At 68.9% G+C, this 14,862-nt stretch overlaps 1 protein-coding gene across 1 annotated transcript in view; it reads right to left on the reverse strand.

The window, feature by feature from the left end:
- Positions 1–14,862, reverse strand: part of PLEC (plectin) — a 95,568-nt gene that overhangs the window by 17,472 nt on the left and 63,234 nt on the right. The window contains exons 44-60 of the mRNA XM_039710855.1: positions 12,946–13,025; positions 12,578–12,698; positions 6,037–6,201; positions 5,745–5,899; positions 5,306–5,465; positions 5,147–5,231; positions 4,532–4,773; positions 4,315–4,434; positions 4,104–4,211; positions 3,792–4,010; positions 3,376–3,579; positions 3,073–3,304; positions 2,726–2,952; positions 2,298–2,420; positions 1,902–2,003; positions 1,678–1,779; positions 1,138–1,284 (exon numbers count right to left, since the gene is read on the reverse strand). Coding sequence (XP_039566789.1) covers positions 1,138–1,284; positions 1,678–1,779; positions 1,902–2,003; positions 2,298–2,420; positions 2,726–2,952; positions 3,073–3,304; positions 3,376–3,579; positions 3,792–4,010; positions 4,104–4,211; positions 4,315–4,434; positions 4,532–4,773; positions 5,147–5,231; positions 5,306–5,465; positions 5,745–5,899; positions 6,037–6,201; positions 12,578–12,698; positions 12,946–13,025 — 2,592 coding nt within the window. The remainder of the gene's footprint in view (positions 1–1,137; positions 1,285–1,677; positions 1,780–1,901; positions 2,004–2,297; positions 2,421–2,725; positions 2,953–3,072; positions 3,305–3,375; positions 3,580–3,791; positions 4,011–4,103; positions 4,212–4,314; positions 4,435–4,531; positions 4,774–5,146; positions 5,232–5,305; positions 5,466–5,744; positions 5,900–6,036; positions 6,202–12,577; positions 12,699–12,945; positions 13,026–14,862) is intronic.

Genomic DNA, 14,862 nt, shown 5'->3' on the forward strand with positions numbered 1-14,862 from the left:
CACACAGCTCTGTGAACCCACCTAACGCCCACCCAGTGCCCACACAGCCCTGGGCATGCACAGAGCACCCGGCACCCACCCAGTGTCCACCCAGCACTCACACAGCCCTGGGCACCCACCCAGTGCCCACCCAGTGCCCACACAGCTCTGGGCACCCACAGAGAACCTGGCACCCCCCCAGTGCCCACCCAGTGGCCACCCAGCACCCACAGAGCACCTGGCACCCACCCATTGCCCACCTAGTGCCCATCTAGTGTCCACCCAATGCCCACCCAGCCCTGTGCACCCATCCAGTGCCCACCCAGTGCCCACAGAGCCATGGACACCCACCCAGTGCCCACCCAGTAGCCAACTAGTGCCCACAGAGCCCCGGGAACCCACCCAGTGCCCACACAGAGCCACACAGCCCTGTGCACCCACCCAGTGCCCAACCAGTGCCCACAGAGCCCCAGGAACCCACCCAGCACCCACACAGCCCTGGGCACCTACCCAGTGCCCATCCCAGTGGCCACCCAACACCCATAGAGCACCTGGCACCCACCCAGTGCCCACCTAGTGCCCACCCAGTGCGCACACGGCCCTGGGCACCCACCCAATGCCTACACAGTGTCCACACAGCCCTGTGCATCCACCCAGTGCCCACCCAATGTCCACACAACCCTGTGAACCCATCCAGTGCCCAACCAGTGCCCACCCAGCCCCGGGAACCCACCCAGAACCCACGCAGCCCTGGGCACCCACAAAGCACCCAGCACCCACCCAGTGCCCACCCCATGCCCACACAGCCCCAGGCACCCACCCAGTGCCCACATGGCCCTGAGCAGCCACCCAGTGCCCACCCAGTGCCCATAGAGTCCCGGGCACCCACCCAGTGCCCACCCAGCCCTGTGCACCCACCCAGTGCCCACCCAATGTCCACACAGCCCTTTGAACCCACTCAGTGCCCACAAGGCCCTGGGCACCAGCCAGTGCCCACCCAATGCCCACCCGGCCCTGGGCACTCACCACTGCCCACCCAGTGCCCACTTGGAACCCCCCACGCTGACCCAGCAGCAGAGGACGTGCCCACCCAGCACACTCATGGCACCCCGCCTGTCCTGCCAGCCGTGCCCTGTGCCCCCCGTGCCCCCTCCCCACCTGGCGGCTGACGATCTCCTCCTCCAGGTGGTCCCAGCGCTGGCGGAAGTCGCTGAGCGCGGCCGGGGGGTCCCCGTGCCCCGCGCCCCCCTGGTGCCGCAGGCTCTCCACATCCACCTTGCACTGGTACAGCTCCCGCTTGAACTCCTGCGGGTGGCACTGGCTGGTGGCAGGGTCCGCCTGACCCCGCGGCGCAGCACGGGCACCCGGGCCCTGAGCTGCTCCTCTGGGGGTGCCCAGCGCCCTCAGGGACTCGTGGGGGACAGGGCTGGGCCACGCCAGGCAGGACTGGGCTACCCAGAACACTGGGGCACCGGCACTGCCCAACCCGTGCCACCACTGCCCTCCCTGCTCCTGCTGGCCCCATGGGATCAGGGCATGGCATGGCATGGCATGGCACAGCATGGTTTGGCATGGCACAGCACGGTTTGGTGCAGCCCAGCACAGCCCAGCACAGCACGGTTTGGCATGGCACAGCACAGTTTGGTGTGGCACAGCCCGGCCTGGCACAGCACGGTTTGGCACGGCACATCACGGTACCTTGAGCTCTGCCAGCTGCTGCTGCACCATGTCCAGGTCCCCGCCCACCAGGAACTCCTCGGCGATGCGCAGCTCGGCGGCGTCCAGCCACTCCAGCAGCCGCTGGGGACAGGGAGCACGCGGGGTTGGGGGGCCCCATGATGGCCCCATGGTCCCTCAGAGCCCTGAGCGGGACAGGAGGGGGATCTGCCGTGGGGGAAATGCCTGAGGGTCCCTGCACCCACCTGCATGGTGTCCTGGTAGCTGAGGGCGGCCTGGAGCTGCTCCTCGAGGCGCCCGTTCCGCTCCGTCCACACGCGGCTCAGGCTGTGCCAGGAGGAGTAGAGCTGCGGCCGGGCACGGGGGTCAGTGGTGGCGCAGGGGGACGGGATGTGGGGGACAGGGTGGACAGGGCACGGGGGTCAGCAGTGCCGCGGGGGGACAGGGTGAGCAGGTCACTAGTGCCAGGGAGGTGGCCGGGGCACAGGGGTGGCACCACAGGGACACCCAGGCCTGGAGACACCAGAGGAGTTGTGTGGGAGTCTGGGGTGCAGGGGATCGGGGACACGCCACCCCCACAGGCAGCATCCCCACACCCCCAGGATGTGTCCCTCCCTGAACACAGCCCCAGGGACGCTCACATCATCCAGGCTCTTGGTGACATCGGGCTTGTCGGGGTCCCCGCAGGATGCCATCAGCTCCACTCCCAGGCTGCCCAGCGTGTCCAGCTCACCCTGCAGCGCGTCGATCTCCTCCCGGAGTGCCTGTGCAGGGCACGGGGCTCAGGGCTGCCCACACCGGGGGCTGCCCAGGGCACTGCCCACACCAGGGGCTGCCCAGGGCACTGCCCACACCAGGGGCTGCCCAGGGCACTGCCCACACCGGGGGCTGCCCAGGGCACTGCCCACGCCAGGGGCTGCCCAGGGCACTGCCCACACCAGGGGCTGCCCAGGGCACTGCCCACACCGGGGGCTGCCCAGGGCACTGCCCACGCCAGGGGCTGCCCAGGGCACTGCCCACACCAGGGGCTGCCCAGGGCACTGCCCACCAAGGCCCTGCCCCGCCGCACCTGCATGGTGCGCAGCCGCGTGCGGATGGCCTCGGGCTCGCCGCCGGCCTCCTCCAGCCCCAGCACCAGCTGCTGGGTGTCACTGAGCGCCACGGCCAGCTCGGACAGGCCGTGCCAGAAGCGCTCGGCCAGCGCCAGCAGCTCCCGAAGCCAGCGCTCCTGCTCCTGGCAGCGGCCGCGCAGGCAGCCCCACTGTGCCAGCAGCTGCGCCATGCGCTCCTGGATCCCTGTGGGGCACAGCGGGTCAGGGATCAGGGGGCTGTGAAGGCCCCAGCAGCCCCACACGGCCCTGACAGGGACACGGATCGCCTGCCAGCCTGGCCGTGCCCACCCCTCCGTGCCGGTACCTCTGTCCGCGGCCTCGGAGCTGACCGCCTGCACGGTGGCCAGCAGCTCCTCGCCCTGTGCACTGATGCCCTCCAGGGCCACCCCGAGCTTCTCCAGCTCGCCCAGGGCCAGGCTGTTCTCCCGGATCTGCTCCCTCAAGTGCGCCGCGTCGCCGCGGACGGGGGGCTGGCTCTGCAGCCGGCTCTGCAGCCGCTCCAGGCACTCCAGCAGCAGATCCATGCGCTCCGACAGCTGCGGACCAGCCCGGTGACTCCACGGTACGGCCCCGGGGATGCCCCACCAGGGCAGTGCCAGCCTCATACCTGGCTGTATCGCGGCAGGGCATCCTCCAGCAGAGCCGCTGCCTGGCGCACGCGCTCGCGGATGTGGCCGTACTGCTCCTCCACCTCCTGCCAGTGCCGCTGGAATGGGGCTCCCTGCTCGGGGCTCAGCTCCAGCAGCTGTGCTGACACGCGCTGCAGCTTCCCCACCAGTGGCCGGTGCTCGGCGATGGCCTCCCGCAGGCTCTGGCAGCGGGGAAGAGCCGTGGGGGTGCATTGGGGTGGGATGTGCCCCCTGGGATTCACCCCACGGGGTGCCCCTGGTGCTGCTCCTGGAGGACTCCTGTTCGCTGGGTGTCCCAGCCTGATGGTCCCCATGGCAGTTCCACCCCCATCCCGTCATGTCTCCACTCCCACCTTGGGGTGGCTGAGCGAGTCCCTTTTGCCCCTGCCCACACCTGCAGCAGCGCCTGCTGCTCCTTGAAGGCCTCGTAGCTGATGGCGTTGGGCGAGAGCTGCACCCCCAGGGCCTGCGTCTCCTCCAGCCAGGGCAGCAGCTCCTCGAGGGCCTCGGAGAACTGGGTGAGCAGGGTCTGGGCGTGCTCCAGCTGCACGGCACAGGCGCCACTGCGCAGGGACAGCTGCTCCGTGCGTTCCCGCAGCGCCTGCACCGACGGCTGCGGGGACGGGGAGTCACTGCCTGGCCAGGGACACAGGGCACAGCCATCCCTGGGTGCTGGCAGTGTCCCCCTGGCACCCTCCCAGCTCACCTGAAGGCGCTCCTGCAGGGGCTCGGGGCAGCAGCGCAGCAGCGGCTCCGAGAACCCCAGCAGACGCTCAACCAGGCCCCGGCAATGCAGGATCTCGGCGGAGAGCAGCTGGAATGGAGCCACAGGTGGGTGCCAGGTCCTGGCAGGAGCCGGCGGGATGGGGATGCCAAGTCAGTGCCCGCGGGACCCCTGTGCACCACTGCAGACCCACCTTCTGCTCAGAGAGCTGCGAGCGGAGAGCCTCAGCATCCAGCTGCACGCGGCCGATCTCCTCCAGCCGCTCACCCAGCCCGGCCACACGGCTGAGCTGGGACTCCAGGACCTGCTCAAACTGCAGCAGACAGACAGACGTCAGCCAGGGAGGGTGTGAATGCACCAGGACCCACGCTGGGAATGGTGAGGGGCTCGGGGAGGCCAGTGTCCCACACCTTCTCCCTGTCACTGGCAGTGACTGAGGGCTCCTGGCCATCCTGCTGGCTCTCCCGCTCGCCCAGCTCCTTCTCCATGCGGCTCAGCCACAGTGCCAGGTCCTCAGGGGCCGTGCCCAGGTGAGACGAGGCCTCCAGGGTCTGTCCCAGCCGGTGAGCGGTGTCAGCGCTGCTCTGGCCCGCGATGAGGTACCGCATCCTCAGTGACTCCATCTTCTCCTGTGTCAGCTGGGCCTCCTCCCCTGTGGCAGCGTGACACCGCCATCAGTGCCACCGCACTGGCACCCCTGGACGTGGAACTGGCCACACCAACAGCTTCCAGCCATGTGACAATCACTCTGTCCTGACATTTCCCCTCTCCTACCCCTGCTCCTCCTGCTCCCAGACCCAGCTCTGGCCTCTCATCCCTCTGCCAGCAAGACCCACCTCGCCATTGAACCCTGTCCCACCACAGCTCTGACCCACAGGCTCTGCCCCATCCCCTCTGCATCCCCTGGGATGCTCTCTCCTCCCTCTCACCACGCCACGACTCCCAGGGCTGCTGTCTGTGCTCATCCCATCCCAAGTCCTGTGGTCCTGACCCTGTGGCCACCACTCCCAGCCATTGCCACTCACCTGTCACCAGCTCCAGGACACGCTGCCCGCTCTCCAGGGCGCCATCCAGCTCTCCCAGCCGCCCACGGATCTCCTCACAGAGGGCCTGCAGCAGTGACCAGTGATGACACAGGTGCCCGTGTCCACCCTGTGCCCACCCAGTGCCCAACCTGTGCCCACCTGGGTCTGCTGGTGGGCATCCTGCACGCGGCCAACACAGCCATCAGCACGCCAGAGCTGGGCCAGCTGCCGCTCTGTGGCACTGAGCCACTCCTGGAAGGCGTCCACGGCCTCCTGGAAGCCCTGGGCTGCCGGCAGGATCCGCTCCAGGCAGCTGTACCTGTGTGGGGAGGCTGGGTGAGCTGGGCAGTGACAGTCCCTGGGCCAGCAAAGCCCCCTCTCCCCCACACCCAGGGTGCCCATGCCACTTGGCTCCTGTGCAGCCCCAGCACATGTGATGGGGACAGTCCCTCCATCATGGTGACCCCAGTGCCAGTGGAGCAGAGCACAGGGACATCAGGGTGTCACAGAGACTCTGTGTGGGGGACACCAGAGGGCAGAGCCTGTGCCAGCGGGGTGGGGATGCAGTCCAGGGATGAGGGCCTGGCCCCTGACCCACCTGGCTTCAGCCTCCTGCATCAGCTTGTCCCACCTCTCCCCGAGGCTGAAGAGGTCGGCACTGCCCTCGGCTGTGCCCGAGCCCTGTGCCGTCAGTTTGTCCTGCAGGACGAGCTCCACACGCGGCCTCCGTTCCTCCAGCAGGCGCTTCAGGAGCTGCAGGGACAGGGGACACCACGCTGGGGACTCCTGTGCACCCCTCCCACCTCGGCACAGCCCTGGGCTCAGACCCCGGCCCCCTAATCCCAGCACGGGGCACGCGTGGGCGGGACACGCCGGCTGGCCCTGCTGACCTTCTGCTCCTCCAGCTGCGCCTTCACCACCTTCGCCTCCGCTGACGGCAGCTTCTGGTTGCTCACCAACTCCTCCATGTCGGCCACCCAGGCCAGCAGCCGCTCCAGCGTCTCCTGGCCCCGCTCCGCTGCCTCCTCTGGGACGGGGACAGCCCGTGAGGACACCTGTGGGGAGAGGTGGCTGAGCCGCCCGTGTGGGCAGGTGGAGGGCAGCCACGGGGCTGGGCAGCAGCCCCCACACTATGCCCTCTGCCTGACGTGACACTGGTGACACTGGGACCCTGTCCAGCCCCTGGGGTCCTGCCTGGCATTCTTTGCAGGGCATCCCAAGGCAGGGGCTGCACACCCGGTGCCGTTTGGATCCCTCCGGACCCACGGCCCCTCCAGGCAGAGCTGAGGGAAGGGAGCTCCCTGTCCTAGAGCACCAGGCTGGGCGCCCAGCAGGAGCGGTGCCACCGGCCCAGCCCACACCAGGGCACAGACAGCGACTCCACACGAGCCCAAGTTCAAGGCTCACTGTGGAGAAAACCATGCTGGAGGGCAGCCCTGTGGCACAGGGTCCTCCCAGCAAGGCTCTCCGTCCGTCAGTCACCTCGGTGGCGTCCGTGAGTCCGGCGCAGCCAGCAGCAGTGAGCTCCCCCACGCACTCCGTCAGCACGGTGACCGTCCGGGTGACCACGGGCTCGCCACCCTTCTCACCCGCCGGGTACTCGGTCACCTCCACGATCTCTGTCACGATGGTCTCGGTCACCTCCGTCACCTCCGTCACCTCCCGGGTGGTGACGGGTTTCCAGGACCAGGTGCCGCGGGGAACGCTGGCCCGGGGGGGCGTCCAGGCTGCGCCCCCCACCTGCCCCCTCACCGCAGCTGCACCCCCGTTCTGCACCGCCACCTCGGACTGGCTGCGCCTCAGCACCGGGCTGCCCGGCCGGCTCCGCGCGGCGCCGGGCACCGGGCTCCAGCCATTCTCCACCGGCACCGGCGCCTTCTCCAGCGGCTCGGGCCAGGCCTCCGCGATGCCTCCTGCGGATGGCTGCCCCGCGTCCAGCCCCGGCTCCCTCAGGAGCTCCTCCGGCCGCCGGCTCTTCTCGCCCAGGCAGCTGGGCCGACTCACCGAGTTCCCCATGGCGCGGGCGCCGAGCCCCCGCCTCAAATCCCGGCCTGCAACGAGCCAGGGGATGCGCGTTACCGGGGCCACCGCGGGACCCCCAGGTGCCGCCGGGCTGTGCTGGGCTCGACCCCCTCACTCCACGGCGCTGCCTGACCTCGCGCTCCGGTCTTGAGGGTCCTGGCCCCCCCAGTAAAGGACTGCCAAAATCCAGGGTACTGCGACAGCGAGATGGGACACTGGCCGTCACTGGGGCCTGGCAGAGGGAGGGGACCCTGAGGGACCCCTGGCAGTGCGCAGGGTGCCTGTCCTATGCGTCGCGGCAGTGGCAGCAGCGCCAGGCACTGGGGAGAGGCAGATGCTCCCGCCCGGCATCGCCCTGTGCCGTTGGATTAACGAGGAGCCGCGAGAGAGGAGCATCTGCCCGGGGGGACGGGGGCACCAAGCGGGGGACGGGCAGGTGGCCTCCCCAGCCTGCCAGCCCTGCCGCAGCCATAAATCCCCGGCGTGACCCGGCAAGACCCTCCCCCCGCCGCCCCCCCCCCCCCCCCCCCCAGTGCTGCTACCCCCGGCCTCACCCCCGGCCCCGGGCACACGCCCCTGCGCACGTGTGTACACACAAACACACGTGTGCAAACACACGCACACGCCACACACGTGTGCAAACACACTCACTCACTCACTCCCTCCCACAGTGTGCACACCCCCCCACAGGCACACCCCAAGCTCGCACCCCTGCTCAGGGTGAGGGGATCCGCGGCAGGACCCCCACGCCTGCACCAGCCGTGACATGAAACACACCTGTAGCAGCCCCGCACACGCGTGGGGAGCACGCACCCACCGTGGCCGTGCCCCTGGCGTGGGTACCGGGCTACCGTGGGTACCCTGAGCCCCCCAGCTCGGCCCAACACGCCGTGGGGCACTACCCCCGTGCGCGGTCACGCCACACGCACCCACGGGGGGGTCCCGACGCGCCACCCTGGTGGGTGCAGCCCCGCGGGGCATCACGCTCCCACCCCACCGCGACCCCCCCTCACCCCTCCGCCTGTCTGGGGGCTGCGCGGGTGGGTGGGCCACGGTGCGGGGTGACCTGGGGAGACCCCGGCCCGCGCCCCCCGCCCCGGGGGGCTGCGGGACACGGACCCCGCCCGGCCCCGCGCACGCCGCCGCCCCGGAGAGCCCCCGCCCCGCACTCACCCCTCGGCGACTCCGGGCGTCCATGGGGCCGGGCCGGGGGCGCCGCCGCCGCCGTTACCGCTCCGGGGGGGCCCGGCCTGTGCGGGGGAGCGGGGCGGAGGCAGCGGGGGGAGAGCCGGTCCCCGTTACCGCCGCCCCGGCCCCGCCGCCTTTGTGCGGCGCGCCCGCGGCTCGGGAGGAGCGCGGGGGGCACCGGGCGGAGAGCCCCGCACCGGCAGCGGCCCGGCGAGGCTGGACTGACCCCGGACACACCGCCGCCCCCCTTTAACCCTCCGGGAGCCGATCGCCGCCGTTACCGGGGAAACCCCCGGGGCCCCGCAGCCATCCCGCGGGGGAGGGGCGGTGCCGGCCCACCGCCCGCCCCGCGCCGCCCGGGGGGGCGACTGCCCGCACCTCGCAGTGGCCCCGGCACCTGTGCCGACACCAGCACCGGCACTAACACCGGCACCTGCTCCGGCACCGCGCTCTCACCGGCACCTGCTGCTGCCCTGCACCTGCACCGGCACCTGCTCCGGTACCGGCAACCACACCGACACCGGCACCGGCACCTGCGCCGGACCCAACCCCGGCTGTGCTGCCTCGCACCGAGCCCCAGGACAGCACAGCCCCACGGTGTCACAGCCCCACGGTGCCACAGCCCCACGGCCCCTCCCGCTCGGCGGTTGCAGCCCCCACCCTAGCTCTGTCCCCCCGGGCAGCGGCTGCTGTGGCCACTGAGGGGCTTGGCCCCGCTCCCTGGGGCTCTATGGGTGCGGGGACCCCTCAGCCAGGGGCCCGGGGGGTTCAGTGGAGCAGGGCTGGGCTGGGCTGGGTTTGGCGGGGGGAGCAGGCCGGGCTGCTAAGATGCTAAACTGAAGCCCACCCTGGGTCTCCAGAACCCCCTCGCTGCCACCCTGGGTGCTGGAGGGACCAGGGGGCAGCCGGAGGTGCCCAGCCGGGGGCTGCTCCTGCCCGTGGTGTGAGCCCCGTCCCCATCCTGCCCTGGCTCAGCCTCCCAGCCACTGAGAGCCCCCCAGGGCTGGATCCTGCCCCCCAGAGCCGCATGGGTGCCCCTTGCTGGGCCCCGGGAGCCGGGGGGCCGCTGCAGGCGCGTCGGCCACGCTGATGGATGGGGCTCCCTGGGGTCTCCTGGGAGCGGCGGGCGGCGGGGCCGGGGGCTTTGTCTGCTGCCAGAGACGCTGCCGGGAATTAGCATCTGCCAGGGCCTCGGTGGCTCCGCACCGTCCTGCAGCCGCTCGGCATCGTGCTCCCCACACGGCTCTGGAGCCTTCCGCTGCTGGCACCGAGGTGCTGGGCACCCAGCGGGCTCTGAGCCCCGCGGCACTCCAGGCACCCCTCAGCGCCCAGCGGGGCAGAGGCTGGGCCGGGGGTGAGGATCCAGCTCTTCCCCCAGAGCCACTCGCCACCTCCGTCCCGCACGCCCGCCGGCAGCTCGCCCGGCACGCTCCGCAGCCCCAGGTACCGGGCTCGGGGTGGCACGGGTGCCCCGGGCAGGGGAGCCCGGCGCGGGGCACCGGGCGGGAGCGGTCGGCTGGAATCCACAGCCTCAGATCCCGGGAGCCGGGTGGGTTTCTGTGCGGCCTCGGCTTTGTCTGCGCCGGGGCCGGGATGAATGGCCCTTTCAGTTTGTGCCGTCATGTGTGCCGAGGGAGCCCGTGTGCCGGCCAGGCCTGGAACAAAAGGAGCCGGCGAGGGGCGGCGAGGAGGGGGCTGCCGGCAGCCCCCACTGCGCTGCTCCCGCTGCGGCTCCACGCCTGGGCAAGGGGCACGGCAGCGCACGGCCTCGCAGGCAGTGCGGGGCACACACCCGACCTGCCCTGGCAGGGGCACAGCCCCTGTGCCTGGCTGTACACCCCTCACACAGCCTCACACTCCCTGTGCCTGGCTGTACACCCTCTGTGCCTGGCTGTACACCCCATGCACACCCGCACACCCCCTGTGCACAGCCACACACCTCCTGTGCCCAGCTGTACACCCCTCACACAGCCTCAACCCCCTGTCTGTGGCTGTACACCCCTCACACAGCCTCACACTCCCTGTGCCTGGCTGTACACCCCATGCACAGCCGCACACCCCCTGTGCACAGCTGTACACCCCTCACACAGCATCACACCCCTGTGCCTGGCTGTACACACTGTGCACAGCCTCACACCCCCTGTGCACACCTGCACACTTCCTGTGCCTGGCTGTACACCCCTCACACAGCCACTCACCTCCTGTGCCCGGCTGTACACCTCCTGTGCCCAGCTGTACACCCTCTGTGCCTGGCTGTACACCCCTCACACAGCCACTCACCTCCTGTGCCTGGCTCTACACCCCTCACATCCCCTGTGCACACCTGCACACTCCCTGTGCCCAGCTGTACACCTCCTCTGCCCAGCTGTACACCCCCTGTGCCCGGCTGTACACCCCTCACACAGCCTCACACTCCCTGTACCCAGCTCTACACCCTGTGCACAGCCTCACACTTCCTGTGCCCAGCTGTACACCTCCTGTGCCCAGTTGTGTACCCCTCACACAGCCTCACACCGCCTGTACACAACCTCACACCCCTGTGCCCGGCTCTACACCCTGTGCACAGACACACACACCCCTGTGCACACCTGTACACCTCCTGTGCCCAGCTGTACACCCTCTGTGCCTGGCTGTACACCCCTCACACAGCCACTCACCTCCTGTGCCCGGCTGTACACCTCCTGTGCCCAGCTGTACACCCTCTGTGCCTGGCTGTACACCCCTCACACAGCCACTCACCTCCTGTGCCCGGCTGTACACCTCCTGTGCCCAGCTGTACACCCTCTGTGCCTGGCTGTACACCCCTCACACAGCCACTCACCTCCTGTGCCCGGCTGTACACCTCCTGTGCCCAGCTGTACACCTCCTGTGCCCAGTTGTGTACCCCTCACACAGCCTCACACCGCCTGTACACAACCTCACACCCCTGTGCCCGGCTCTACACCCTGTGCACAGACACACACACCCCTGTGCACACCTGTACACCTCCTGTGCCCAGCTGTACACCTCCTGTGCCTGGCTGTACACCTCTCACACAGCCTCACACCCCTTGTGCCTGGCTCTACACTCTGTGCACAGCCTCACACCTCCTGTGCCCGGCTGCACACCCCATGTACAGCCACACGCCCCTGTGCCTGGCTGTACACCCCTCACACAACCTCAACCCCCTGTGCACAGCCTCACACCTCCTGTGCCCGGCTGTACACCCCTGGTGTTTGGCCACTCTCCCCGTGCCCAGGTGACAATGCCACGAGCTGTGGCTGGACACGGTGCAGGTGGTGGCCCTGTGGCCAGCAGGGCTCCAAGGCAGTGGCACCCTGAGTACCGCCAGGGCCACGGGGCTTCAAGGCAGCAGCACCCTCGGGTTGGGGAGAGGGAGCGGGGCACAGAGACCTGACCCGGACAGCTTCAGGGCTGAGCTGAGGGGTGTCCCAGCCAGCTGTGGGCAGCCTGGCTCTACACCCCTCACACAGCCTCAAACCTCCTGTGCCCGGCTGTACACCTCCTGTGCCCAGCTGTACACCTCCTGTGCCTGGCTGTACACCTCTCACACAGCCTCACACCCCTTGTGCCTGGCTCTACACTCTGTGCACAGCCTCACACCTCCTGTGCCCGGCTGTACACCCCATGTACAGCCACACACCCCTGTGCCTGGCTGTACACCCCTCACACAACCTCAACCCCCTGTGCACAGCCTCACACCTCCTGTGCCCGGCTGTACACCCCTGGTGTTTGGCCACTCTCCCCGTGCCCGGGTGACAATGCCACGAGCTGTGGCTGGACACGGTGCAGGTGGTGGCCCTGTGGCCAGCAGGGCTCCAAGGCAGTGGCACCCTGAGTACCGCCAGGGCCACGGGGCTTCAAGGCAGCAGCACCCTCGGGTTGGGGAGAGGGAGCGGGGCACAGAGACCTGACCCGGACAGCTTCAGGGCTGAGCTGAGGGGTGTCCCAGCCAGCTGTGGGCAGATGCCCTCCTCCCTTGCAAGGACTGCCAGGGCCATGGGGCTCCAAGGCAGCAGCACCCTCAGGTTGGGGAGAGGGAGCGGGGCACAGAGACCTGACCCGGACAGCTTCAGGGCTGAGCTGAGGGGTGTCCCAGCCAGCTGTGGGCAGATGCCCTCCTCCCTTGCAAGGACCAAGACCTCACCAGCCTCGGTGCAGACGTGGGCTGGTCCTGCCCGGCTCTGCACGGCCCAGTCACCACCCAGGGCCGGACGTTACCTGCAGGGCCGTGCCGGGCTCTGGCAGTGCCAGCAGCCGCTTCTCTACGGCGTCCAGCCAGTGCCGCAGGGCGAGCAGCTGCTCCTGCACCTCCAGCCTCTGCTCGGAGCGCAGACAGGCTCTGGGGAGAGAGCAGAGACACACCAGGCTGTGGGGGACACGGCCACTGTCCCCGCCCTGAACTCCGGGCTTGCTGTCACACCTGCGCTCAGGGCTGTGCTCACTCCCACCCTGCTCTCCCCAGCACAGCCAGCCCTCTCTCTCCCCACCCCAGACTGCCAAGAAGGGTTCAGCAGCTCCCCCGTCAAGGTGGGGACACCCGGGCACGCCCGCGGCTCTCGGCACGGCCCATCTGGCCGTGCCCGTACCTCTCCATCTCCTCCCTGCCCCACGGTGACCCCTCCACGCCATCTCCGGTGAGCCCGGCGTCTCCTGCGGCGTGGTGCACCTGCAGGGAGAGCAGAGGCACGGTGGGCACAGCACACCAGGTCCTGGCACACGGGCAGGGGACGTGGCTCCACAGCGTGGGGGTGTGGAGCGTTGCTGTGTCTCCCCAGGGACAGCACATTCCCACCAGCTGGGACAGAGCTCCCCTGGCCAGGATCCCCCCTCTGTCCTGTGTTCCAGCACCTGCAGGTTTGGGCTTGGCTTCAGCTCCTCTGAATTCCTGTGGTGCACCTCAATTTCCCACCTCAATTTCCCAACCTTTTTCAGCTGGGATCACTCCCAGATCTCACCCTGCTGCCTCTGCTCCCCAGTGTCCCTTCACCTGCTCTGGGCACTGCAGAGCCGTGCTCCAGCCCCTGGCTGAGCCCAAACCAAGCCATGGCAAACTGACCCCCAGCAACAAATTAGCAACTGGCCCATGGAAAACCCCCTGCTCTGGCACGGGGCAGTGGTGGCTCAGACCAGATGCTCCTCAGGTGCTGCAAGTGCAGCCCCTTTGCCACAACACATGGGAGAAGATGCCAGGCAAACACAAGATCTACAAAGCAGCAGGGCCCTGGCACAGACACGAGGCATGGACAGGCAGCAGTTGCTTTGTGCCCCAGTGGAGAGTGGGACTGGCAGCAGGGATCACAACAAGCCTGCACCCAAAGGCTGAGGGTGATGCTGCTCCCACAGCCCGGGAGCACTGTAATTAACTGGTTGCTAACCCTGATTAATTAAGCCAGGTCACCTGGCTGAGCACAAGGAGGGGAGACACCCCTGTGAGGGAAATGGGGCACAGCCACAGCGATGCCACGATGATGGTGATGGGCCCAAGACCTAAGCAAGGACACAACCACATCTCCAAGATGTTGTACCAGGGGAAACAGCCAGGGAATGTGGGCTGGATAAACGGGAGATAAAACCCCTGTGGTGCAGGAGGGATGGGGCACTGCTGCCATGGATGGACCTGGGGAAGGTGACACACGGCAGCTGAGCAGGAGCTGCAGCACAAGGGGGCTGGGAGGGCCTGGGGTATGTCTGCTCAGAAGGAACCTCAGCCAAGGTCTGGTCAGGGACCGCACCAGCAGCAGCTGGGAACTCCCTGGAAGAGGTATCAGGCAGGTGCTGGGTGCTGGTGCTGCAGCAGTTCCTCGTGGTCGGAGTGCCAGCAGGGCTCAGTCCCGTATCGGGGACACTGGGGACGTGTGCTCACAGCAGACACTGCTGTCACGATGCCATCAGCAGGGCCCCAGGCACCCCACGCACCCACAGTGTGGGCACCTGCCCCAGCACTGGCAGCAGTGCCACCCACCAGCTGGAAAAGCCACCAGCAGCGCCTTGCTTCCCCCTGCCCAGGGCCAGGTCAGTGTCCAGGGAGGGAGCAGGATGGCACAGCGGGGTCCACCATGGCTCATGGGGTCGTGGCAGCTCCAGTGCAGCCACAGGTAGTCCCACAGCCCTCCTGCCCCACGCCGGTGGTCCCTGATCCTGTGTGGCCTCATCCCAGGGCAGGACTGCAGTGTGACAATGCCAGCCCTGCTGCCAGAGGTTGGGCACAGGGAACCAGGCTGGTGGAGGATGCTGCCTCAGGTGGGCAGACGATAACGTGTGCACGGGGAAAAGCTCTTCCAGCCCAAGCTCAGCCCGGGCTGCTGGGGCTGGGGATGGAGCTGGAGCTCCAGTGGTCGCTGCCAGCCCGTCCCAGACAGGGGGCCAGCACGGCTGCACCGGCTGCTCCAGTCGGGATGTGCCAAGAGACACGAGGAGCAGCGGACCCCAAACGGGCTCTGAGTGCCCTCATGCCTGGGAGGGTCCCACAGCCGCCCCCAGCCCCGGCTCGGGGACCCGACACC

The sequence above is a fragment of the Passer montanus genome, unplaced genomic scaffold (assembly GCF_014805655.1).
Source record: "Passer montanus isolate IOZ18808 unplaced genomic scaffold, ASM1480565v1 scaffold233, whole genome shotgun sequence".
Classification (NCBI taxonomy): Eukaryota; Metazoa; Chordata; class Aves; order Passeriformes; family Passeridae; genus Passer; species Passer montanus.